At 48.8% G+C, this 24844-nt stretch overlaps 1 protein-coding gene across 1 annotated transcript in view; it reads right to left on the minus strand.

The window, feature by feature from the left end:
* Nav2 (neuron navigator 2) overlaps positions 1-24844 on the minus strand; it is a 367113-nt gene that overhangs the window by 109441 nt on the left and 232828 nt on the right. Inside the window, 1 exon segment of the mRNA XM_052762814.1 lies at positions 12655-12777. Within this exon segment, the coding sequence (XP_052618774.1) occupies positions 12655-12777 (123 nt within the window).

Here is a 24844-nt window from a genome sequence, read left to right on the forward strand (position 1 = left end):
GGGCAGCCAAGGAACAACAGCAGAGGTGCCAAGTACGAGCCATGTGCCAGCTTTGTGAAGGGACTCCAACCCCAACACAAGAGGCTGATTTGGGGGACACCAGAGAGGCCAAGTCATTAGCTCGATAAGTACTGCTTGTTCAAGGAGGCCTCCCTCCCAGATTCCTGTAGGGGACATTCAAGACGGGTCTGCCCACAGGAGCTCTGCAGCTTGCAGACTCTGCTTACCACCCTTTTATTCCAGATCATTAAGACTTCGGCCCTCTGGAGGCTTCCTAGGGGCCTTTGTTTAAAATGAGAAGCCAACCACGTTTAATTGCTTCGGCCAGACACTATGCCTCCCTCCCCCAATCCCTCCCAAGGCAGCTTCGTCCTCAGCTTGTCTCGAAACATAATCAGGGCCTGTTCGGAGGCCCTCCTCAAATTATGGTTCTGATCTTTTGCTCCAAAGAGAGCTGGAATTATAGCTTGGCACGGAGAGAAGTTCAAGTCTACAGGGTCATAAACCCTTTCATGCTCTGTTTCAAGACCTCTGCTGGGGATTTTAGCAGGTTTGCACCTCAGATGTTGCCCTGGGCGGGGATGGGGGTGGGGGTGGGGGAGTTAGAGCAGACCTCCTGTGAGGCGGTGCACATCAGCTTTGGCTAGTTACCGGCTGGGGGTCCCAGGCCTTCAGGTTTCTGTTTCTACTCCCCTGCCAGACTTTGACAAGGACAAGAGCAGCAGGTGGGCAAGAGCTGAGGGAGACTCCCCCAAAGAGAACCGTAGTTCAGGGGACACCGTGGCCATGCTGCTGGGCGCAGGGTTACAGGGTCCATTTTATAACCTGGCTTTCTGATGCAGTCACTTCAGTTTCTGGTACCCTTCTGTTCTCATCTGTGAATCCAGCAAGATTCTAACTCATTGCCAAATGGCACTGGCTGCCATGCATTCTAATCTATCCCTGAATGGCACTGGCTGCCAGGCTTTCTAATCCATCACCCGATGACAGTGACTGCCAGGCTCTCTAATCCATTACTAAACGGCACTGGGAAGCAGGCATTCTAATCGATCACCAAATGGCACTGACTGCTAAGGATGGAAGGCGTTCACTAACCTTGCACTGGCATGGTCTCACACCCATTACCTTTGCGGCTTCCCAGTGAGGAAAACACACACACGCTTGAACTCAGGATAGCTAACTCACCTGGCCTCCAGATGTAGCTGGAAGCCTGAGGTATGTTGGGAGTCATTGCAAAGGCTTCTGGGTAGAGAACGCACAACTCAAAGTCTAGAGTAGGACACGGGTCACGAACTAAAACGATTTTTCTAAAAAACGGTAGTAAGTTGCGTCTGTGGTCGCTCAGTCTCCCAAGAGGAACCTCCTAGACATCCATGTTCTGAAGGTAGGTGAAGGTCCCGGCTGCAGGAGGGGTACCTGAGGTCTGAGGGGATGGCACACCACAAGCTGTAGTCTGGGCCACTGGAGTGGTTCACATCTGGGGGGATGTCCTATTCTGTGGGCCACAGCTCAGCCCTGCTGCTTCCACTGTTCGGTTCTAGGGGCTTGGTGCCTGCATCATGCTCCTTATTTAAACATTCCGCACATCAGTCACCACAGTGTGCCTGTTCTTTGATGGTTTGAATGAGAATTGTCCCCCATAGTCTTGGGCATGTGAGCACTGGGTCTCCTGTTGCTGGTGCTATTTGGGGAGGTTTAGAAGGTGTGGGCTTTGTTTAAGGATGTATATGTCACTAGGGCTGTGCTTTGAAAGTCTAAAGACCCCCTGCGGCTGCCCCCAGCTCATTGTCTCTGCTTTGTGATTGCAGTTCAAAACAGGAGAGAGCCCTCAGCCTCCTCTTCCTGTCTCCGTGCCTGATGCTTCCTGCCCTGGCTCCCCACCACGACAGCCCTGGACCCAGAAATGCAGATAAACTCTTCCTTCCCTAAGATGCTTCTGGCCATGTGTTTTATCACAGCACCTAATACATGCGCAGTCATCATTCACCCATCCTCCCATTCACTCATTTGATGGGGGAGTATCTTCTCGTATGCTGTGAATATGTGTTCTCTGATTGGTTGATAAATAAAGCCATTTGGCCTATGGCAAGGTAGCTTCGAGGCAGGTGGGAAATTCAAAGAGAGAGACAGGAAGAAGGTGGAGGGAGACACCAGCAAGCCACCCGAGGAGCAACATGTAATGGGAGACAGGTAAAGCCACAGACCATGTGGCGATACATAGATCAATAGTTATGGGCTAATTTAAGATATAGGAGCCAGCTAGCAAAAAGTTTGAGTCATGGCCATGCAGTTATAATTAATATGAGCCTCTGTGTGTTTACTTGGGGGATGAGAGTGGGAGAGATTTATCCCAATCGCCGGCAGGCTGGGACACAGGAAATCTTCTGACTCATTTATTCTTTATGGTCTAAATAAAAGGAGCAAACCCTCTAAAAGGGGCACTGTCCTAGGAGAGGGGGTTGGCCCATAAATTCAGCTGGTTTTGTTTTACTGATGCTTACACTATCCGGTAAGATGATACGCATGAAAACAAGGGGTGTGGCCAGGCGTAGTGAGAATATGATGCTAGCACTCAGGAGGCAGAGACAGGAGTCCCTCCATGTGGGATGAGCTCTTTCCAGAAACCACTTTGACAACTCAGTCTTCAAGAACCCCGGCTTGGCCAGGCAGTAGTGGCACATGCTTTTACTCTCAGTACTCTCAGAGGCAGGTGGATCTCTGTGAGTTCGAGGCCAGCCTGGCCTACAGAGCGAGATCCAGGACAGGCTCCAAAGCTACACAGAGAAACTCTGTCTCGAAAAACAACATCACCAACAAAAGAACACTGGCTTGCAAAAGCCAAAGCCACAGGTCTGGTAGCAGGTAAAGAAATAGGGTCCAGAGAGAGGTAGCACCTGTTAAAGACATTTGGTGGTGGCAAGCCAGGGTTAGAGCCAAACCTCTTGGTCCCTGGCATACCTACTGTGTGGACTGTACCAAAACTACCATCAAAGGGATAGGCTGTGCTTTTCACCTGACTTCCTCAGAGTTCATGATCTCCAGGGCTACGCACTGAGACCAGTTTTCTCCCCAGAGGCCAAGGATGGGTAGGTGTTATCCAACTTCTTCATTGGCAAAGTGGGCAGCCAAGCACCGATGACCCAGGGCACATGGAGCCTTGCCATCAGAAGCTCCCACAAGATGTGAACGGACCAGAGAGGAGGTCTTGAGAAAATGCATTGATGCACAAAGTAACCTTGGATTAGCTGTCTGGGTGGCACAGCTGAGCAGCAGACCAAGACAGACGTCACAGGGAAACCAGGGATACTTCTGCGGTGGCCAGTACAAGGGTCACTTCAGACACCAGGCTAGTTACAACCAGAGCTATCCTGTCAGGAACAGGCAGCATGGCTGGGCTGCTGTTTATTTATTATATTACTATTATTATTATTATTATTATGGCTTTGTTATTGCTGTTTGTTTTTCAAGATAAGATTTCTCTATGTAACCCTGGCTGTCCTGGAACTTGTTTTGTAGATCAGGCTGGCCTCAAACTCACAGATCTGCCAGCCTCTGCCTCCCGAATGCTGGGATTAAAGATGTGAGCCACCACTGCCCAGTCTGGACTGCTTTTTAAAGTGACAGAAGGGAGCCAAGAGGTAGAGGCAGGAGGGTCATGAGTTCAAGGACATCCTTAGCTATAAAGTGGGTTCCAGGCCAGCACAGACTAGGTGAGGCTCTGTGTCAAAGAAAAAATATGCATATAAACATATATGCACAGACATAACAAAGGGTATTAAAAAGCAAAGAGAAATCCCACATGTACCAGACAATAAGTAGGCCTACTTGATACTTGGGTAAAGTTTCTTTCTTTCTTTCTTTCTTTTTTTTTTTTTAAACTTTATTTTATATGCATTGGTATGAAGGTGTCAGATCCTGGAGATCTGAACTTACAGACAGTTATGAGCTGCCATGTGGGTGCTGGGAATTGAACCCGGGTCCTCTGGAAGAGCAGCCAGTGCTCTCAACCATTGAGCCATCTCTCCAGCCCCCTTGGGTAAAGTTTCTAAAGGATATTTTATTTTTCTCTGTGTATGTGTGTGTACATTTATACGCATGCACATTTGTGTGAGTCTTGGCACATGTGTGCCAAGGCCCCTGGATGGAGATCAGGGGGCAGCTTCATGTGTTAGGTCTTGCCTTCGCTGTCTCCCTCATTTGAGACAGGGTGTCTTGAATGCTATGGCATATGCCAAGCTAGGTGGGTAAGTGACAAGCTTCCAGGATTCTCTGTCTCACACCAGGACTTCAGATGTGCACTAGTAAGCCTGGATTTACTGAGTTCTGCATCTCTAGACCCAGGTCCTCATGCTTGTTTGTATTGTACCCACTCACTGAACGAACCATCTCCCAAGGCCAACTAACAGATCTTTCTCTGTAATTTAGAGTATGATGTATGTGTGTGTGTGTGTGTGGGGGGGGTGTTGGCTAGTTTTATGTCGACTTGGCACAAGCTAGAGTCATCAGAGAGGAGGGAGCCCCAACTCAGAAAATGCCTCCATAAGATCCTGCTGTAGGCAAGCCTGTAGGGCATTTTCTTAATTAGTGATTGATTGTGGGTGGTGCCATCCCTGGGCTGTCGGTCCTGTGTTCTATAAGAAAGCAGGCTGAGCAAGCCATGTGGAGCAAGCCAGTAAACAACACCCCTCCATGGTCTCTGCATCAGTTCCTGCCTTCAGGTTCCTGCCCTGTTTGCGTTCCTGTCCTGACTGCTTCAGTGATGAACAGTGATGTGGAAGTGTAAGCCAAACAATCCCTTTCCTCCCCAACTTGCTTAGGTCATGGAGTTTCATCACAGCAATGGTAACCCTAACTAAGATAGGGTGTAGGCTCACCTCAGTGTGTGTCTGGAGGCCAGAGAACAACTTTGTGGAGGTATTTTTCTTCCTCCCACTTTTATAAGGGTTCCAGGGATCAAACTCAGGGCTGTGTTAGGCACTGAGCCATCTTGCTGACCCTGAGAATCTTTGTAACCACCATTTGCCAGAAAAACAAAACCAGCAAACTTCCTGCCACTCGTTAGAATAACGTGTCCCCACAGTAGAACCACAGTGTACACATGCTCACACATATTTCTAGCACTTGGCTTGACTATAAACTTCTTGCAGAAGGACTGTGTCCTGCTCACCTTTAGACTCCAAGGTGCATAGTAAGTGTTCAGTAAATGTTAAGTCATCAGCTTTTCTATGCTGTCATACAGCTGACATGCAGCTGATACATAGTATGGGGCAGCTACCATCTTCCTCATCTACTTCAGGACTTTCCTCCACAGAAGGGAACCACAAAGCTCCTGGAGGACACGTGGTCACCCTGTAACGAATACACAGTAAATAGGGTTCTCGCAGGATTGGATCCATGATGGGGGGTATGGGGATACAAAGTCCATGTTTCCCCATGTAGTGAGACAGTGTAAGTCACTGTGTCTGCTGCTCTTCTGGCACACCTATAGTGGTACTGTACTTCACTTCACATGGAATGTAAGTGGAGCCAAATGACTTCCTTCGGCCAACATGGTCATTCTGAGGCTTTCAGAGATGTGTGGCTCACCACACTTGCCATCTCTTCACCATGGGACTATTAATTCTCAGTCTGAACAATGGTCCCTCTGGCACTCTGGTCCCCAGTAAGAGCAACACAACCTTCTACAGTGACCAGATGATAAGGGTGAGAAGTTTTGGAGTTGCTTGTTATACAGCATAACCTAACTTATCCTAACTGATCCTTTGGTTCATCACATGAAGTTATTTTCTGCTGCGGGACATACTCTGGCTGGGTTTCAGGGCCTAGGCTTTGGGGTGCTGGAGGATTGAGAGCAGAGGAAGTTTTCCAATTTCTGCCCTTTCTCTTGGGTCCCTCATTCCAGTTTTTACCACAGTAGACATCTTTCTATCACAACTTTAAGTACACAAGTTATCTTTTATAAATTACTTTTATGTATATGAGCATTTGCTTGCATGTATATCTGTGCAGTATGTTCATGCCCAGTGTCTTTGGAGGCCAGAAAAAGACATCAGATCCCCTGGAACTGGATTACAGATGGTTGTTAGCTACCATGTGGGTGCTAGGAACTGAAGGTCCTCTGGAAGAGCAGCCAGTGCTCTTAACTGCTGAGTCGTCTCTCCAGCTCCCATATAATTTCTCTTTCAACCACTCTTGGAAGGGCACCGCTTACAGAAAAGTGTCTTTGGGGGTCATAGCTATGTTCTCCAGCCCCCACTCAGCCGTGTCAGGGGTGGAGTGTCTCACGGGGCCAGCACACCTCTTGCCCTGTCTCTCTAAGTGGGAACAGGGCGGGTGAGAGTCAGTGCTCCAGGCTCGGCAGGCTGTAGGTTCCCAGGCCTTTACAACCCTCTGGAGAATTCCTCTGCAGCTTAAGGTGCAGATGGTCTGCTTCCTGTCATCACCGCCCCCTGTTCAACCCAGGTGGCCTCTGCCCACAGAAGCAGCCTCTCCTTAAAAAGGAAGCCAGTGGCAGGGGCAGACTGGGGCCCTCCAGGAAGGCCAATGCGGTAATTATCACCCTGTTACAACGGAAATAGAGATTTGCCTCCAAGGCCCCTTTTATGGGCTTTGAAACAGTGACTTTCACTCTCTCCCACTTTGTTCCTGGACACACAGGAGGGAACAGGGAGGGGTGGGGCATGGAAAGGATAGGGAGGAAGCCTGAGGAAGAGTGCAGACAGGCTTCTGGGCTACAGATGTCCATCTATAGAGAATGGGTATAGGCCTGTGTGCAGGCCATAAAGAAAAAGTGTTCCTGGACGTAATGGGCATCACTGGGAGTGATGAGGGCCCTTGGCCTTCAAAATGAGAAGGAAGAAGAAGGAGAGGATGGGGGTGGGAGTAAGTAGAGGGTGGGGGTGGGAGGAGGGCGTGGGAGGAGGGAGAGGAAGAGAGGGAGAGAGGGAGAAGCTTTCTATGTTGTAGGTAGAGAACCTCCTGTTACTGCTTGAATATAAAATTGGCCCCCAATGGCTCCTGTGTGAAGGCTCTCTGCTGGTCCTGACGTGAAGAGGTAAACAGGACACAGGCACACCAGTTTCTTCATTGATGGACTCATCCTCTGATGTGTTCACACTGAAGGGACTGTTAGGGGACAGGGTCTGGCTAGAGGAAGTGGGCCGACCCCTGGAGGCCTGCTCTTGAAGGCACAGCCTGTTCCTGGCTTCTTCCTGCCTCTCTCCCTGTCAGCCATGCAGCGAGCAGCTCCTTCAACTGTGCCCTTAGGTCAGCTGCATCTACACAGCCAGTTCCAGGCCAGTCAGAGTTACATGGCAGTCCTCTGTCTCAGAAAACGAAAATAAAAACTAAAATGACGGGTACAGGGACCATACAGCTGTTAGCCAAGACTGGGAAAGTAAGTCCTTGGATGACTTCAGAAACTTGGCAAACTCCGGTAGCACTGGACTTCCTATGTCACTAAAAAGATGCAACGTCAGACTTTGACATCATTAACTCTTCCTCTAACCGATGCCACAAAATGACAGAATTCCCAGTGTCCCTACTCGGAACCTGTAAGGAGGCCAAGCAGGATGGACGAATGTGCTGCTGGGTGTTCAAAATGGTGGCTTTGTTCTATGTAAGTCACATCCTGGCAGGTTGTGGGCTCTTGTACTCTGGGGACAGAGCTAAGCTTGGCTTTGCAGGCTGCTCTGTATCAGGCTGCAGTCACAGCTTCTTACCAGGAGCCTTGCTGTCACAACAGCGTCCCAATTCAAGTGGGAATCGGGCTGGCTTTGAAGGCCGGGGTCAGGGGCCAAGTACAGGCTACACAGCCTGCATGTGTCCTGTGTCTGTTTTCAAAAGCAATCTCAAAGCTTTACTCACACAAGTACCATCTGGAGAGTGAAAGGACGTCCATAATGTGTGGGGAAAACCCTCTCCTTTCTGCTCGGTTTCCTAGCCTGATCTAAGGTACACATTGAGTCCTGTCCTGGTGACTGGAAGTGCCAGCAAGGAGGAACATCTATCTAAGTGTTCCTCCAAGTAAGTGCTCCTCCAAGTCTGTTGCCTGCCAATCCACAAGGGTTGCCAAGATCCCTGGACACAGGCCCTTTGCAGTGTCCAAGAGAGAGAGTAACAAGTGGCAACTTTCTACTGAGCTTTCTGCTTATAAAGCACCTGACTTGCTAGAATCCGAGAGTTCCCGACATGTTCAGGGGACGCAATGCTCCCTGCAGAGGCCATCTGACTGACAGCCCTGCATGTCACACTTCTTCCTCCTCAGCAAGTGCCCTTCATTGTTATCTGGGGCCTATTATGTGTAATGAGCCACCTCCATCTGTTCCAGCTGATGCTTCCTCCACAGCTGGCTGGCTCTTCTTCGCTGGACGCAGTTGCTGATCACTATCGGCAAGGGACTGGGACCCAGGGTGACAGCCCTGAAGAGTGACAGGAGATCAAGGGGACTTGGCATTTTGAATTTATCATCTTTATTATTTCTCAGAACTGGCTGATGACATAAAGACTCAAGCTGACAAGTTTTTATCTGCGGGCCCTCTGAAGACACACATTCCGACTGGTGACTTTCAGTGACTCCAGTGATACATCAGGCCATGCTGCAAATAGCCGTGGTCTGTCTGGGGTCTCAGGACCTAGGCTAGTGACTTTCCTAAGCCCAGGGTGCTCTGTCCTCCGAGTGCCATCTTTCCTTGGCTGAGAACTAATCGGGGCTAATGTCTCCATCGTTTCCCATTTCCTCAGTAGCCTACTGTTCATGCGTGAAACCATAAGCAAGGACGCAGATTTCTCTTTTTACCTAAAACTTCCTGGAAATTATCTTAGTTCTTAGGCCTTTGTTTTCCGGGTTGTAAGGGAAGGATTCTGGTCGCTTTAAATGGCTTAAAGAATGTACTTTCAGTACCAAGGGGAAGAAGAGCCTACCCAATTTGCATACTCACCATCTGTGGTACACTCCTTTGATGGTTCATTGTGCTGTCTCACGCCTACACAGTTCTTACCATAAACAATGTTTGTAAAATCATAATGTGCTGGCTGTAAGTCCCAGCAAGCAGTAAAATTAAAATATAAATGTTAAAAAGGATTAGTTCCCTATCATACAACTATTTCCTATGCTACAGTTAGCCCCCGACTTTGTGAAACGTTCGCTTAGCACGGGCACGTGGAAGAAGTATTTGGAGAATACTGTAAGTAAGTCTACGAAGGACTGGAAAGCTCAGGAAAGAGCTTGCCTTGCAAGGATCAAGACCTGAGTCTGGTTGCTGAAAGTTGTGTAGTGACAGGAGGATCCCAGGGCTTCCTGGCTCACCAGCCTAGCCCACTTGTCAGTGAGAAATCCAGTCTCAAAACAATAAAGGGATTGGGTAGACACCTTGATGGCTGTGAAATCATGAGACTGGAGTTTGGATCCACTCATGTACCAACCAGTGTCCCTATAAACACCCATAACACTGGCTCCTGGGAAGCAAAGACAGGAGGCTCTCTGGGGCTTGCCAGCTTCCTGCCTAGCTGAGAAAACCAGAGGCCCAGGTTCAGGGAGAGACCCTGCCTCAAAGACATAGTGCTAGAGGCAAGTACCTGACACCCTCTTCTGACCCGAGGACCAATACCTGTCATTCTTGAGCCTCTCCCGGCACACACACACATATATTCATATGTACCTACACGCATATGTGCACCCACACTAATATGCATACACACACAGAAAGAGATAAAACCACAGCTATTTCCACTAGCCAGGAGAGCAGCATCACCATGGTCTAGTCACAATAGCTATGGAGCTTACAGAAATTTAGCCCATTCCACAAGGATACAAATATATCCCCGCTAGTAACCTAGAACTTACAGAAATCAGGAAGACAGTTTATAAAAGTCTTTTGTTGGTGTTGAAAAAGAAGCCCCTTGAGTTAACTTGGCTGCCTATCTACTTAGTCCTTAAATGATCACACCAGGCATGGGGAGGTCCCGAAGACATTGCCATTAATTTGTGCTATAATGAGACAATGGAACAAGTGGCTTCCGTCTTTCCAATCCTACCCCGACATCTTCAAAAAGAGGCAAGAGGCTCAGCTGTTATCCATGATGATTCCCTCAGGCCTCCAGTGAAGCATTAGATAAACGGCCATTGCAGAGGCTTCTGCTGCAAGGGGAGGCTGACCTCGTGAGGCTGCAAACAGACACAGTAGCCAGCTGCAACAGGATGAGGACAAGCAGAGAGACTGGACAAATGATAACACCCCCAGTGAGACAATGCTGTAGACACTGGATATTTTCTCCTGGTGATGGTCACTATAAAGATTTTAGTTGCAGGGTTTACACTTTAGAAACTGAAGCTTTTGGGGCTTGAGAGCTGGCTCTTAGGCATCTAAGAGTACTGGCTGCTCTTGTAGAGTACCACAGTTTGATTGCTCTCACCTTCATGGCAGCACACAACCTCCTGCAATTCTAGTTCCAGGGACTCTGATGCCCTCTTCTGGCCTCTGCAGGCACTGCATGCATATGGTGAACATACATATATGCAGGCAAACAGCCATACACATAAAAATTAAAAATAAAAAGAGCAGTCTCGGAGGTTTCTACAACCAAGTCCAGTCCTGCCTCCCTTCACCTTCTTGTCCTCCACCCACCCTTTGTGTTATTTGTTTGGAGACAGGGTCCCTTGACAAAATAGCCCTGGCTGTCCTGAAACTCACTGTAGACCAGGCTGACCTTGAACTCACAGAGATCTGATTGCCTCTACCTCCCAGGTGCTGGGATTAAAGGTGTGGGCCACCATCCAGCTAGTTTTCTGATTGTTTGCTTGAATGCTACTGAGGAGCAAACCCAGGTCTACAGGCATCCTCAGTAAGTACTCTACCAACCAAGTACCCTCAGCCTTTGAAGGGATTTTTTTCAAACCAATAATTTTACAGACTAGCAGAAACAAAAGCTAACTGGAGGCAGAACTTTGGTAAGAAGGCTTTGTTGTCCTCAGTGTAAATGACCACACTGGACCCTGGGGGACTCAGAGGAAGATATGCTGCATTAGATACTGGGCCAGGCCCTGCAGTCCTGACAATGACCTTGGCACTCCCCCTACTCAGGTTTCCTAGCCTTGCCCCAGAGCAGTGGTTCTCAACCTGTGGGTTCTGACCCCTTTGGGGGGTCAAATGACCCTTTCACAGGAGTTGCCTAAGAGCATCAGAAAACACACATTTACATTATGATTCATAACAACAGCAAAATTACAGTTATGAAGTAGCAATAAAAATAATTTTATGGTGGGGGGGGTCACTACAACACGAGGAACTGTATTAAAGGGTCCAGCATTAGGAAGGTTGGGAATCACTGCTCTAGAGACCTTGAGGATTCCTCTTCCATTGTTGGGCAATAGTTCAGTATTGGTCTTTTATAACGTGGCCCTGCTCCTCTGAAGCAAGCCATAGAGCTACATAACTCACTGAGCATTTTTTAAAAAATGTGTGTGTATATGTGTATCACTGTGTGTATGTATGTATCAGTGTGTGTATGTGTATCAGTGTGCATGTGTGTGTATGTGTATCAGTGTGTTTGTATGTGGGATGTGTGTGCAGGTGCCCACAGAGACCAGAGGAGGGCATAAGACCCTCCAAAGACTGGCATTAAAGGGGTTTGTGAGCTGCCCAATGGGTTCTCAGAACCAAACTCCTCTGGAAGAACAGCAAGTGCTCTAAACCTTGGGTCATCTTTCTAGTCGCTCACCTCCTGGAGCAGGAAAGTGACCCTGCCTCACAACATGGCTTTCCAAAACCCAAGAGCAGCACCCTAAAATACACGGGAACTTCAAATCACTCCTCTCTCAGTTCCCTGCTACATCTTATCAGTCTAGATGTGGAAGAGGTCACATGAGCCAGATCATTCCCGAATAGTCAGATGGCTAACGAGTACCCAGATTGTACATTGAGAGCCAGAAAGACAGTGCACCCCTCATTTCCTAGCTTGCTCAAGGCCAGGAAATTGGTTTATGTTTTTATGTTCAAGTCAGGACTAGAAACCCGGAGGCCAAACACTCATTCTTTATGGGAGGGTGGACACACGTTCTTGTCTCTGACCATGGTGTTGAAAGCCTGACTGGCCCCTATTAATGGCAGCTCCTTACGGTGTGTCAGTTGAGTCTGTACCCTAAGCTTCAGCACCAAGCTCCAGACGGCAGGGGACTTTGGTAAAACCTCCTCAGGCATGGCCTGATCTCCACTCTACACAGAGACCTTCTGGATATCTCAAGGTGCAATACCTAGAAAGCTGACTAATGAGAGAGGAAGTGAGGCAGATCCCTGGGGCCTGCTGGCTGAGAGGCGCTGAGTAACAGTCAAAACAGCAACAAAACCACCGGAGCCTGAACTCTGCTCTTGCTAAGGTTGACGATGTAACTCAGGGGTAGAACGCCGACTGACATCATAAGGCCTGTCCCACCCCCAGCACCACTGCCAAATACGTACACACAAATACACACGCCTGATACCATATGCAAGCAAGATCCAGGAACCACGGCGGCTCTCTCCTATCTTTGTGCCAGCTCCTAACGCAGGTACCACCTCAGAGCACACCCATACACTCTCCCAATATCATGACCAGCATTTCACAGGCCACTCTCAAATGGCTTCTGCATGCGGCTAAGTCCAAGTGCAGCATGCCTACCTGTCGGCATCTCCGAGGCCCAGGGAGGTATTTCGTTGCAGGGTCTCTCGCACCACAGCCATCCCATCAGGAAGCCGGTTCAGGCGGCGAGTGTAGAGGCCAAGTCCACCATCAGTCATATACCTTGGAGAGAAGAGGATGGGACATGGATATGGTCAAAAGCAGCTGCACAGTCTTGCCATTGTATCCAGAAACCCTGCGCCTTGTGCTCGAAGGGGAAGGAAAGATTCCCCAGGCTCTGTCACTATAGCCCAAGGAAAACCCGGCTGCTGATTCAGTCTAGGATCTTGAGGGACGGGGAGAAAGCAGCTAAGCTTAATGAATCCAAACTCACGGGAATCTACGAAGCAGAAGGGAACGGGTGAATAAAATCAGCTGTCAGATGTATTTATGACATGCTTCTGAATGTCAGCAATTATGCAAGCAGGTGTTTCACTGACGTCATGTAAACAGAACTGACAAGTCCTTAGCGCACACTCTGGGCAAGACAACTATGGGATGGAGAAAGCAGGCAAGCCTTTGGAGGAGAGGGCAGGAAAAGATGGAGGATGGAGAAAGGCTCCCGGAGTGGCAGCCCTCGCAGCTGGGTCTCACAGTGTGAAGAGTGTCCAGTTGCACCTTCGACACCGATGTCTTCAGAGGTTTCCCACAAGGCTCTGGGAGTGACACTCACGCCCATTTATCCTTGGCCATGCTTAAAGCTGTCTTCTGTTGGACTCACTATTGTCTGGGGGTGGGGGGAGAACCCCCAGAGCTTTCTGAAGAGATGCCTTAAAGACTACCAACCAGAGTCCCTGCAAGCAGAGCTACTAGCCAGAGCTTCAAGCACAGAGCATCTGTGCCCTGTTCTACCTTGGCTACTCCCTACCCTCTACAGGAACTGGTTAGGTGGTCCTCCCTACCCCCTACAGGGACTGGTCAGGTGATCCTCCCTACTCCCCTACAGAGACTGGTCAGGTGATCCTCCCTACTCCCATACAGGGACTGGTCAGGTGGTCCTCCCCTACCTCCATACAGGGACTGGTCAGGTGGTCCTCCCCTACCCCCATACAGGGACTGGTCAGGTGGTCCTCCCTACACCCTACAGGGACTGGCTAGGTGGTCCTCCTCATTTTCAAAGGAGAATGGGTAGCAGAGGTAAACTTAGGCAGAGTCAGCAGAGCACTGTACTTGATCATTTTTGATCCTGCACGGGCCCATTAAATCATCGGCTAGGTTTCTAAAAAAGACTTCTGTATTTCAAGTCTAATAACATGGAGCTCAGAGTCCTGGGAGTCACTGTGTTCTTAGTTGGCTGAGCTGAATCATGGGCGGTTTCCTGCACGTGGCCTCTCAGCTTATTATGTATGGAGTGGCTTCTGAAGTACTGGCCAACCCTGGCTGCACCTGCTTTACATCTTTCTTGGGAGAATAGAATTGAGAGGTGCTGAGTTTGTTTGGCAGAGTCAGGGTAGCCAAGGAAGGGGCAGAGAAGAAAATCCTCCTGGGAGCCACTTTGTGTAAGCAGTAGTGTGTGTGTACACACACACACACACACACACACACACACACACACACACACTCACATCTGTTCATCAAGTCAATCAAACTAAGTGTTTGTGGTTGTGCCAACAAGGCAGAACAGACTGAACTTTTCACCTAGCAGTATGATTTAAAAAAAAAAGCAATCTGTGAAAACCCACTGAATTATACACTTTAAAACAGTGTGTTTTATGGTACATGAATTATATATTAATGAAAATTAAAATAAAGACAATCACAGCTATCATTAAACACTCGTTTGCATAACTGCCTTTCAATGCTTTTCTCTCAAGAGATGGTGTGCTTCTAGAATGCGGGGTCGATTATTTGTTCAAATCCATATCTCTAGCTCACCCCAATTCCATGTGTATATTAAATATCTCTTTGCTTGAATAAGTGAATGCATGAAGGAATGAAGCAGAGTCCCGACCACAGAGGGTTTAGCAAACGCATATCGCGATCACACTGTTCCTCCCTCTCTAGCTTCAATGTTAGCAAACTTGACACCTAGGACATGAAGCAAGGCACACAGAAGGTCTATTTGCCACTGCACCCAGGACCCATCCATCTGTCCAGCTGTCTGTCTGTCCACCATATGCAGCAAGCCAGTGTCTAACAGAGTGGGCAACTTATAAATCTAACTAGGGAAAGGGGAGAACACCTCCACCGAAAGGCACAGCCTCTGCAGGAGGCTGAGACTGAACATTCAGAAAAGGCCCTTGCGAAGAAAGCGGGGGAGCCCTTCCTGACACAATCTCATGTACCATTAACTAGGGCCGTTAATCTTGATCCTAGCAAAGTCACCCTGCCAGTTGGATAAACAATTTTTTTTTCAACTGGGGAGATCTTGTCAAAGGACAAACAACTAATTTTAGCAGCACTCATCTCCCTGCTGAATTTTTATTGCTGGTGAAACAATACATACAGTTGGGCAATTACATGCGCCTGGGCAAGTAAATGAAGGAAGAGTGGGTCTGGCCATCATGTCGGAGGTGGGATGGTAGGACAGACTATAGCTTCTGACCCACGCTCACACCCACGCACACAAAGCACCGGCCCCCCAACACTATGAAGAGAAGGATTTTAAGTTTATTGTTTTTAGTGTGTATGTATGTATGTGATGTGTGTGTGTGATGTGTATGGGGGTGCAGAGGTCTAAGAACTACTTTATGGAGCCCATTCTCTCCTTTCTACAGCGAGTGCCTTTATCCACAGGGCCATTTGCTGGCCCTCTGCACGTGTTTCTAGTTTCTACCCCACACGAACGCCTGATTCTGAAGGAACGGCCATTGGTGCGCCCATCTGAAACCCTGGCCAGGGCTCAGGGATGTTCAACAGCCTCACGCTCTGAGGGCTTGGGAAGACAGCGGGGAAAGTCACCTCATCATTTCCAGCTCTACCTGAGGCTCACATGGGGTGGGGACATGAAAGTTACAAGTAAGGAGACAGCTGATCCAGGGCTGAGTCCCAGTGCCCCTGCACCACACCTTTCTTCTCCTTGGGGACACAAACAATTACTACCATTACCCAATGAGGAGCCTGTGACACTTTGTATTTGCCGCATGGGTTCCTGCCTACGCCGCAGGCTCCCAGACCATTCCCACATTGCCCACCTGGCTTCCGTAGTGACAGTGGTTTAGGGTCTTTGCTTCCACCTTTCAAAGCTTCTCAAGACCCCCAGAACAGGACCATGTTATAACTAATATAGATAATGCTCCTACCATCTACTCCAAGTGACCACATCACAGGGCAGCGATTATATCATCTCCTGGATACAAATGCCAGTCTGGGACCAGAGAAGTGAGAGACCCAGCCTCGGCCTGGTGAGACTCACAATGATTTGGAATTAGGCGAATGATTCTTCACTCCAAATAGCGAGGTGCAACATGAAGGTGTGAGAGGACAGGGGCTTGGGGTGGGGCGGGGCAGCCACAGATGTCAGAGTGCTGCAGAAGCTGGTCCTGCAGGTGACACTGGGGTTTGCTAATGGAAAGGTCCATCCAGGCCCATGGAACTGCACAGCACAAAAGCAGGGAAAATGGGAGAGGAAAGTCAGGAAAAAGAAGGAGTTCATTGCGGCTGGGACGCCAGAGATAAAGGAGGACAGTGAACTGCATGGGAACTGAGGCAGGGGCTGAGGTGAAGTACCAGGATGCAGATGGGGTTGAGACCTCCCGAGTGCAGTAACATGGAGAGAAACAGGCCCCGCTTCAGTGTTAAAGAAAACACTGACTTTTTCATGCCGCCATCATTTCGTACTCTATTTTTAATAAGACTTATTTATTAATTTACAATTTTAAATTAATTTATGTGTTTGAGTGTTTTGTCTGCATGTATATCTGTGTACCATGTACATGCCTGATGTCCAGGAAGGTCAGAAGATGGTGTTGGGTCCCCTGGGACTGCGTCACAGATGGTTATGAGCCACCATATGGGTGCTGGGCATCAAACCTGGGTCCTCTAGGAGAACAGGCAGTGCTCTAAGCTACTGAACCATCTCTCCATATTCCTGTTCATTTAATTTTAACCACATGTGTGTGTGTGTGTGTGTCTGTGTGTGTGTGTGTCTGTGTGTGTGTGTGTCTGTGTGTGTGTGTGTGTGTGTGTGTGTGCGCATGCGCATGTGCACATGCATGCAGGTACCTGAGGAGGCCAAAGACCCCTACAGCTGGCATCAAAGGGGCTGTGAGCCCCCTCATGTACGTGCTGGGAGCTGAACTCTGGTTCCTTAGAGCAGTACACACCCTTAACCTCTGGGCCTCCTCTCCTGATCCTCATACACCAAATGCTTTTTTGGTGCACAATATATCACCACATTCTCCCACAGACTTTTCAGAAACACCAATTCTCATACTGGCTGAACCACCTTGACTTTCAGGGATTGGTCAGACTTGCAGGGTAGACATCACCATCCCTGTAACCCCAAAAATGCAGCAAAGGCCATGTGCCAGCTGCCGACTGCCAGAAACAACTTTTTTTCCAAGACAGGGTTTCTCTGTGTAACAGCCCTGCTTGTCCTTGAACTTGCTCTGTAGACCAGGCTGGCCTTGAACTCAGAGATCTGTCTGCCTCTGCCTCCCAAGTGCTGGGATTAAAGGTGTTTGCCACCACTGCCCAGCTACAAGAAACCTCTTAAACTGACGCTGGCTGTGGAAAAAGCCTTGGAAATCCCACAGGATCCATTGGAAAAACACGTTAGACATGGAGCCCAAGGCTTGGTAAAGAGATGGCTTTCCCCTCTTTAAGTGCCGAGATGTAATACCATAGAGCTCAGTGAAACTCGCTTTGTGAGTCACCTTCAGGGAAGGGTCACGTTCTCTCACCTTCAAAGTTCACAGTTCAACCTAGTCTGCCTCAGTACCACACACAAGCTCCGGATCCCTGACCTGGAAAGAAGTCACCTTTGTGGAGAGCTGGAAGAGGTGAAAGGGGTTGGGGAAGGAACCAAACAGCTATGGACTCACTCTAGTAGAGTGCATTCACAGCAGAGAGCATGCTTGAAAAGGAAATACCTCCCAGCTGCAAGAAATGTTAGCAGACACAGGAGGAGGGAAATCACACCATGCCTGGGCGATTACTTTTCTTCAAAGACCTGTCAGCCTGTCTGCAAGCTTTCGGACACAGTTTTAGTTTAGAAATGAACATAGGAAAATGGGCTAAAACAGTTATGCATAGGCGAGATCCCTTGCCAACATCAACATAAATACACGAGCATGGATGTCAGCAGATACGGTGCTGCATAAGGCTGAGAGCAGGAGGTGAGCTGATGGACAGCCCTGGAGCCCCACACTTTAGCAACCAAACAACCTGTGCTTTCAAGGCGCTCTCCAGGGTTACAGCCCAGTGTGACATTGATTCTCTGAATTTATTAGGATGTAAATGGAGTTTCTGGACAAACCTGTAAAAGGATCCTTTTAGCTTAGGGCCTCTTAGAAGTTAGATGGATAAACCTCCCTCTGGGTCACAGAAGGACAAGCTGAACACTAGCATAGCAGAGCTGCCTAATCCCCTTTGAAGACACCGACCTTTACCAAAGGCAGGCGGGCAGCTGCTGGGTCTGACTTAAGATGATGCATCTGAAATGCAAAAATAAGATCGCAAAAAACGGGGCCAATTTTTCAGTGCTGATTATACAATGGCAGCCCTTAATTTAAGCGAATACTTAGCATTTTGTTTCTGGCACCCTTCTGCCCTGGAGATTTTAGTAAAGCATGCTGATGTAGTGTGGCTTATGTCACCCAGCAAACCATGCCATCCCCTCAGTGAGTCTCCTCTCCTTCTCACAGCACAGTCTTACTTATTTTTAAATGAAATACAAGGGAATTCCATTCAAAGATACTAATGCATTGCTTCCTGCCGATGATGGGTCCCCCAGACTGACATAAAATAAAACAAAGCCAACAGCGGCTGCTGGAGAAAATACAAGGGCAGCCTGCCTTGCTCAGGTTTCCCTGTGATGAAAGGCCTGGGATTACGAGTGACCCCAACTAGGCAACACACCCACAGCCACACGTACACGCAAGGGCGGGGCAGGTAGGAAAGCTCCCAACTTTCACTCTATGCCTTCTATAGGCAATTCTTTCAACACACACCCACACTCTTCTCAGCCATTTGGGGAAACTCTCCCAACACCTCCTGGGGCTGAGGGATGTGTGACACATTTCCTACCTTTCTGCATTGCTTTCCGCTGTCCCGGGGGCAGGGGGGGGGCGCTGCTAGCTCTTCAGGACCTCACCAGACTTCCAACATTTCCAGGAGGATGTGGGAGTTCTACCTACATCTCTAGCTTCATCCTCCTTTAGTTTTCTGAGCACTGGAGCAGCCACCTGTAGCCACGTTGAGCCAGCCTGGCTCTGAGCATGGGGCACATAACCTCAGCAAACAGGCTTCCAAAGCTGTGAACTGTTCCCTGGGGAGGTTCTCAGCTCAAAGGGCACCAGCTCCTTCCCTGGCTTTCCTGAATTTCACATCCATCAGCGGGTCCAGGCTAGGATGAAAGGTGGAAAGGTCCAGCTTGGTTCTAGGGATGCAGAGAAGCAAGCAGGTGGGGCAGCCACAGTAGAAGGGAACCCAGGAGGCCTGCAGCCTCCTCCGGCTGGCCCTTGTCAACAGAGCCTGGCACCCCCCAGGGAGTACTCAAGGGAGGTTGCTGAGCTAATCAGATGAAGCCTCAGCAGGCCTCGGGAGCAGAGGAAGCAGAGGAAAAGACAGGCTAGAGTTGAGGAACAATTGCAGGGTCTCATCCGCCCACCCCCTGAACCTTCATTGAGGGAAACAGAATTAAGTTATTTCTATTGGTAAAACCATGCACAGAAGAGCACCCTGTAGGTGAACAGAGGGTACAATTGGGATGTGGGGGTTACAACAAAATAAACTCCTTACAACCAGCTAGCAGGCTCAGTACTCTGTGGCAGTGTTTGGAAACCCAGTTGCCCAGGCTGCTCAAGTCAGACCTTACACTTCAACTAGAGGATCCAAACACGGAACAACAGAGACTTCTGCCCATCACAGGGTGACCCGCGAGCGTCAAAGCACAGGCTCCTCTAGTAGACCTGTTCTTGGCACACCTTTGTTGTTCTTTAGACACAGTCTCTCTCTGTAGCCCAGGCTGGTCCCACACTTGAGAGGCTTCTGTCTACACCTGGCTTCTAGGTTACGGTGCGTACCACCACATCAGACACCCTGCCCTTTGGATTCTTATGGCTTTCAGGGGAGGTATATTTTATAACATATGCCATATTTCAGTAACACCACACATAAAATCTTAAAAACAAATTCAACCAAAAGTAGTTTTGAAGTCACTACCTGAAACTCGTTGGACCCCAGGAGAAGCCAAGGCCCCCATTTTACACATTGGCATTCGATTGCATTGACTCTCAGGCCTCCAGGCTTCATGACTGGCTGTTGACTGGCCGTGTGGTCCCCTCAGCTCTGTGAGACTCTCCTTTGCAGTAGGGGACTCCGCAGCGGCACCTGGCAGCGTCAATATTCCTTCGCCCCCTGATTGCAGCACCCAGGGGACCTGGCCTCATCACTGCGCCATCTTACTCTTACCACACTCCTGGCAGAGGGATGGACCCAAGAGGGGAGCTGTTAGCACAGTAGGAAAACGTGATACCTTGGTCTGTGGTCTTCCTCAAAATGAAGTGGGGTGCTCCATATTTTAACAAAAGTCTATGCAACACTACTTTTCAGAGGACTTGAGCTTAGCTCACCTAAGGATCTACACACATAGATTGGCTGTAAGAATTTTAATGGGTGGTGGGGAGGTGCTAAAGAGATGGCTCAGTAGATGGACTTCCTGTTATATAAGCATGAGGTCCTGAGCTCAGATCCCCGGCACTCACGGAAAAGCAGGGAGTGGGGTGGCATGTCTCTGTAAGTCCAGTACTGGCAGCGGCAGCTGGAGTATTACAGACCCCTGGAGCTCACTGGTCAGCCAGCCTAAGTGAACCAATGAGTTCCAGCTCCAGTGAGAGGCCTTGTCTTAAAAACTGAAGTGGCTCTGGGTGGTGGTGGACACCTTTAATCCCAGCACAGGGGAGGAAGAGGCAGGCGGGTCTCTGTGAGTTGTAGGCTAGCCTGAGCTACTCAGAAAGTTCCAGGCCAATCAGGGCAACACAGTGATACCCTGTCTCAAAGAAAGAAAGAATGAGAGAGAGAGAGAGAGAGAGAGAGAGAGAGAGAGAGAGAGAGAGAGAGAGAGAGAGAGAAAGAAAGAAAGAAAGAAAGAAAGAAAGAAAGAAAGAAAGAAAGAAAGAAAGAAGGGAGGGAGGGAGGGAGGGAGGGAGGAAGGGAGGGAGGGAAAAAATGAAAGGTGGACAGCAGCAAAGGATTAAATCTAATGTCAGCCTTTGGCTCTATACATGTGTACATACATCCACAAGCACAAACATAAGTATATACTCACATATATACACAAACAGGTACATATGCCACACAAAAGAAAAGAATCTTAAGTTTAGTGTGTGTGTGTGTGTGTGTGTGTGTGTGTGTGTGTGTGTGTGTGTGTGTATGCCAGAGGACCACTTTATGAAGTTTTACCTTAAAAAAGTCTTTGTAAGTGTGGCTGCCTTGCATTTATGTCTGTGTGAGCATCAAATGTATGTCTGGTACCTCTCTGGGCCAGAAGATGGCATTGGATCCCCTGGGAGTGGAGTTAGGGATGGTTGTGAGCTGCCACATGGGTGGTGGAAATTGAACCTGAGAACCTGCTTGGCCAGAGCAACAAATGCTCTTAAGCACTGAGCCATGGCCCTAGCCCGCTCCTCCTTACATCCATGGGTTTGCGGATTGAACTCAGGCTTAAGTGGCAAGCGCCTTTACCCAACAAACCGTCATTCTGGCCCAAGAGTTTTAACATTTGAAAAGCTAAAACTATGCTAATGAAATGCATCCTTAAATGACAGAAAGCCAAGAACTATAACCAGAGTGTCCTTAGCATCTCCTACTTAAATAAATGGGCAAGTGTAAAAGTTTCATCATGATCCATGAGAACGCTTGTTTAAAATGGGAACCGTGTCACATCATTCTGAAGAAACACTGCCCCAATTGGAAAATGGGCAGGCCCCTATACCCGGCATTTTGTCTTGAAATCTCTTTGTTGTGGTTCAACTGCTAGTGTGGATTGCAGCAAATATTTCTAGCACCAGCAGGAAGCTTTCTGTCCACCCTGTGAAAGATGAGACGCATCCTAACACACAGGAGACTGCTCTCTAGACAAAGCCCCTTTAAGCTCTTTCTTGGCATGAAACATGCTGAATGGAGACACACTGATACCCAGGAAGTCTCACCACTCAGATGTGCCTGAATCAGTAGGGAGTCCGAGAAAAACACACATTCCAGGGTCAGGGCTTCTTGGTTGTTGGATGTCCTTAGCGGGGTTGAAACTAATTTTTTTTTAAAGAAATACTTTGATTTTTCAGAGCATTTTAAGGTTTATAAGAAAGTTGTGCAGTAAGGATTGAGTTTCCTGGCTCCTTGCTCCCCTCAAAGTCTGACCTATATTAATATTTTATGTTAATGTGGAACATGGTCGCCACCAACCAGCCCACTTCATTGATAGTTAGCCTATACCCATCTACACACGAACTCGTCTGTGTTTACAGCTCTGCAAAAGTCCTGTGTCCAGGGCTGGAGAGACTGCTCAGTGGTTAGGGCACTGGGGACTCTTCCAGAGGACCCAGGTTCAATATCCAGCACCCACATGGTGGCTTCTAACTGTCCCTAACTCCAGTTCCAGGGAACCCAATACTTTCTTCTGGCCTCTGCAGGCACTAGCCACAGACACACTTGCAGGCAAAACATCTATATACAGAAATTTAACTTAAGGAATAGGAAAAGGCCAGGTGCTGTGGCTCACATCTTTAATTTCAGCACTTGGGAGGCAGAGCAGATAGATCTCTGTGAGTTTGAGGCCAGCCTGGCCCTGGCCTCTGCTGTGGCAAGAGGCAATGTCCACCCATGTTAATAGGACCTAGGCTGAAGCTGATAGAGCTGTGCCCACAACCTCAGGTCCCTTCTGAAATATCAGTTAACTAGTGGACTAGACTGAGAGAGCTCCAGGCCTTAGAGCAGTCTCCCTGGTGGAGATCCAGATGGCTAGTGAGGTCATGGGTCAGGAGTATTAGCCACGATGAACTCAGAGCATGGGGACAACATGTGGTGGCAGAATATGTAGGAATATCATCATCAGACACCTCTGCACTGTCAGAAGAATCCTTCCTGGGCTGAGGAGGTGGTTCTCAGTGGGTAAAGTGCTTCCTGCACAAGCTGGTGGACCTGAGTCTGACCCCAAGAACCCACATAAAAGCTGGACTTCGAAGTGTGAGCATCTATAATCCCAGCACACACCTTAGAAAGTGCAAAGTAGAGAGAAGGGAAATCTCTACAAGCTTGTGGGCTAGTTATCTGGGTAACACAGCAAGCAAGGGACCCATTTTCAGGCAAGGTAGGAAAGTGAGGCCACTCAAAGGCTGTCCTCTGACCTCTACATGCATACACATTCCTGTCCACATGAAGTCCTCTCGCCAAGCCCATCCAACATGCTAAGACCTACTGGCTAAGGTTCTGGGATGGCTATAACTTGTTGTCCCAAAGTTTCTGATTTGCTCCCTAACTCCCAGAGTGTCACAGGACACAAGTTCTTGTTCCTTTACAGTCAGGAGCATGTATGCTGGCTTTGAGTTTTCTATGTTCTCTCCAGAAGATGACTAGAGCCCTTGGAGACGGAATTAGAAGACACCCAGGGTCTCTTGCTCTTCTGGCTTCAGCAGATGGGCCAGGGGAACAGCCCCCACCTCTCTGACACTGGGGAGCAACTGTAATGGCACTGTGCTTGAGGTTCACACAAGTTTCGCCTTGTCTTTAACAAAAGTGTAAGCTGAGAGAAATGCCAAGGTGCCCGGAGAACACGCGGTGAGGGGCGACTGACTTGTAACTGAGACATGCCTCTTCTGCAGACTGAGTCACAAGGTAGAAACCAGATTCCTGGAGGCCCTTGGGAGAGGGGAGGGCCGCAGAAAGGGCTGGCTGCAGGAGGGCTACATGTAGGTATTTGTTCTGGAGGTGGTTCATGTTCAAGACTGTGGCATTTTTTTTTTTTTCAACAATGACTTCAGGAACTGCTGTTGTGAGGGAGACACCAGCCTGCATGCTGGGGATACAAGAATCCAGGTCCTTGACTTTACAGATGCTCGCATGGGGCTCAACAAGGATAAAAGCAGGGATAAGCACCAGAGAGGCTTTCATGGAGGAGGGACCTTCAAGCGGCATTCTGGAAGTATTGGCAAGGAAGCCCTGGGCTGGGTGAAGAAGCTAGTTCACACACATATACTATACATACACATACAACAATAACATTTTATAAGCATACGTTACAAGCAAACAGAATCTGCAGAGATGGCTCAGCAGTCAAGAGCACTTGCTGCTTTTGCAATGGATCTGGGTTCGGTTCCCAGCACCACACAGGCTGAGCATGGCAGTGCATTCACAGCACTCGGGAGGATGTTCCCTTTGCCAGGATGATTGGCGGGTGTGTCCTCAGAGCAAGCAGACATGACACAGAGGGTTATGTGGACACCTCTCTTCCTATATAGCAAGGCAGCTGCTGGAGCCACGGGGGTGGAGGGATGAAGCCAGGATTTACTCAGAAGCCAGGTGAACAAGCACACAGGCGAGCCAGCCAGCTCCTTCCACAGACCGTAGGCAATAGTGAGGACCACAGTAACTGGGGTACTCTGCTGGGCAGGCGGAGGAAGGCACAGTCTGGGCGAAAGACTTCAGAGGAGAATGGGGCTAACACTGTGGCTTCAGAACACACGATTTGTCCTCAATCAACACACGAGGAGCTGCAGTAACAACAGCTGTGACACACAGACTAAGGGATGGAGTCTCTGATGGATTTTGGTTGTTATTCCCCCCCCCCACTCTTTAACTTGTTCCGACGCATCTATTCCCACAAACAAGAGCTGCGAATAGATAAGCTGAAGGCACCATCCAGACATGGCTGGGGGCAAAGCTGAGTTCCATAAGCTACACAGAAAGTGGGTGTGATGCTGTGACCTTGAATACCTTCTCAATCTCAGCTTTCGTTATACACAAGGAGGTAAATGGCTGGTGTGGGGACAGTCGGTCTCAGTAGCCATAGTCCAACGTGCCACTGAACCCT

Source organism: Peromyscus californicus, unplaced genomic scaffold, assembly GCF_007827085.1.
Source record: "Peromyscus californicus insignis strain IS unplaced genomic scaffold, ASM782708v3 Scaffold_4__1_contigs__length_199733344, whole genome shotgun sequence".
In the NCBI taxonomy this organism is placed as follows: Eukaryota; Metazoa; Chordata; class Mammalia; order Rodentia; family Cricetidae; genus Peromyscus; species Peromyscus californicus.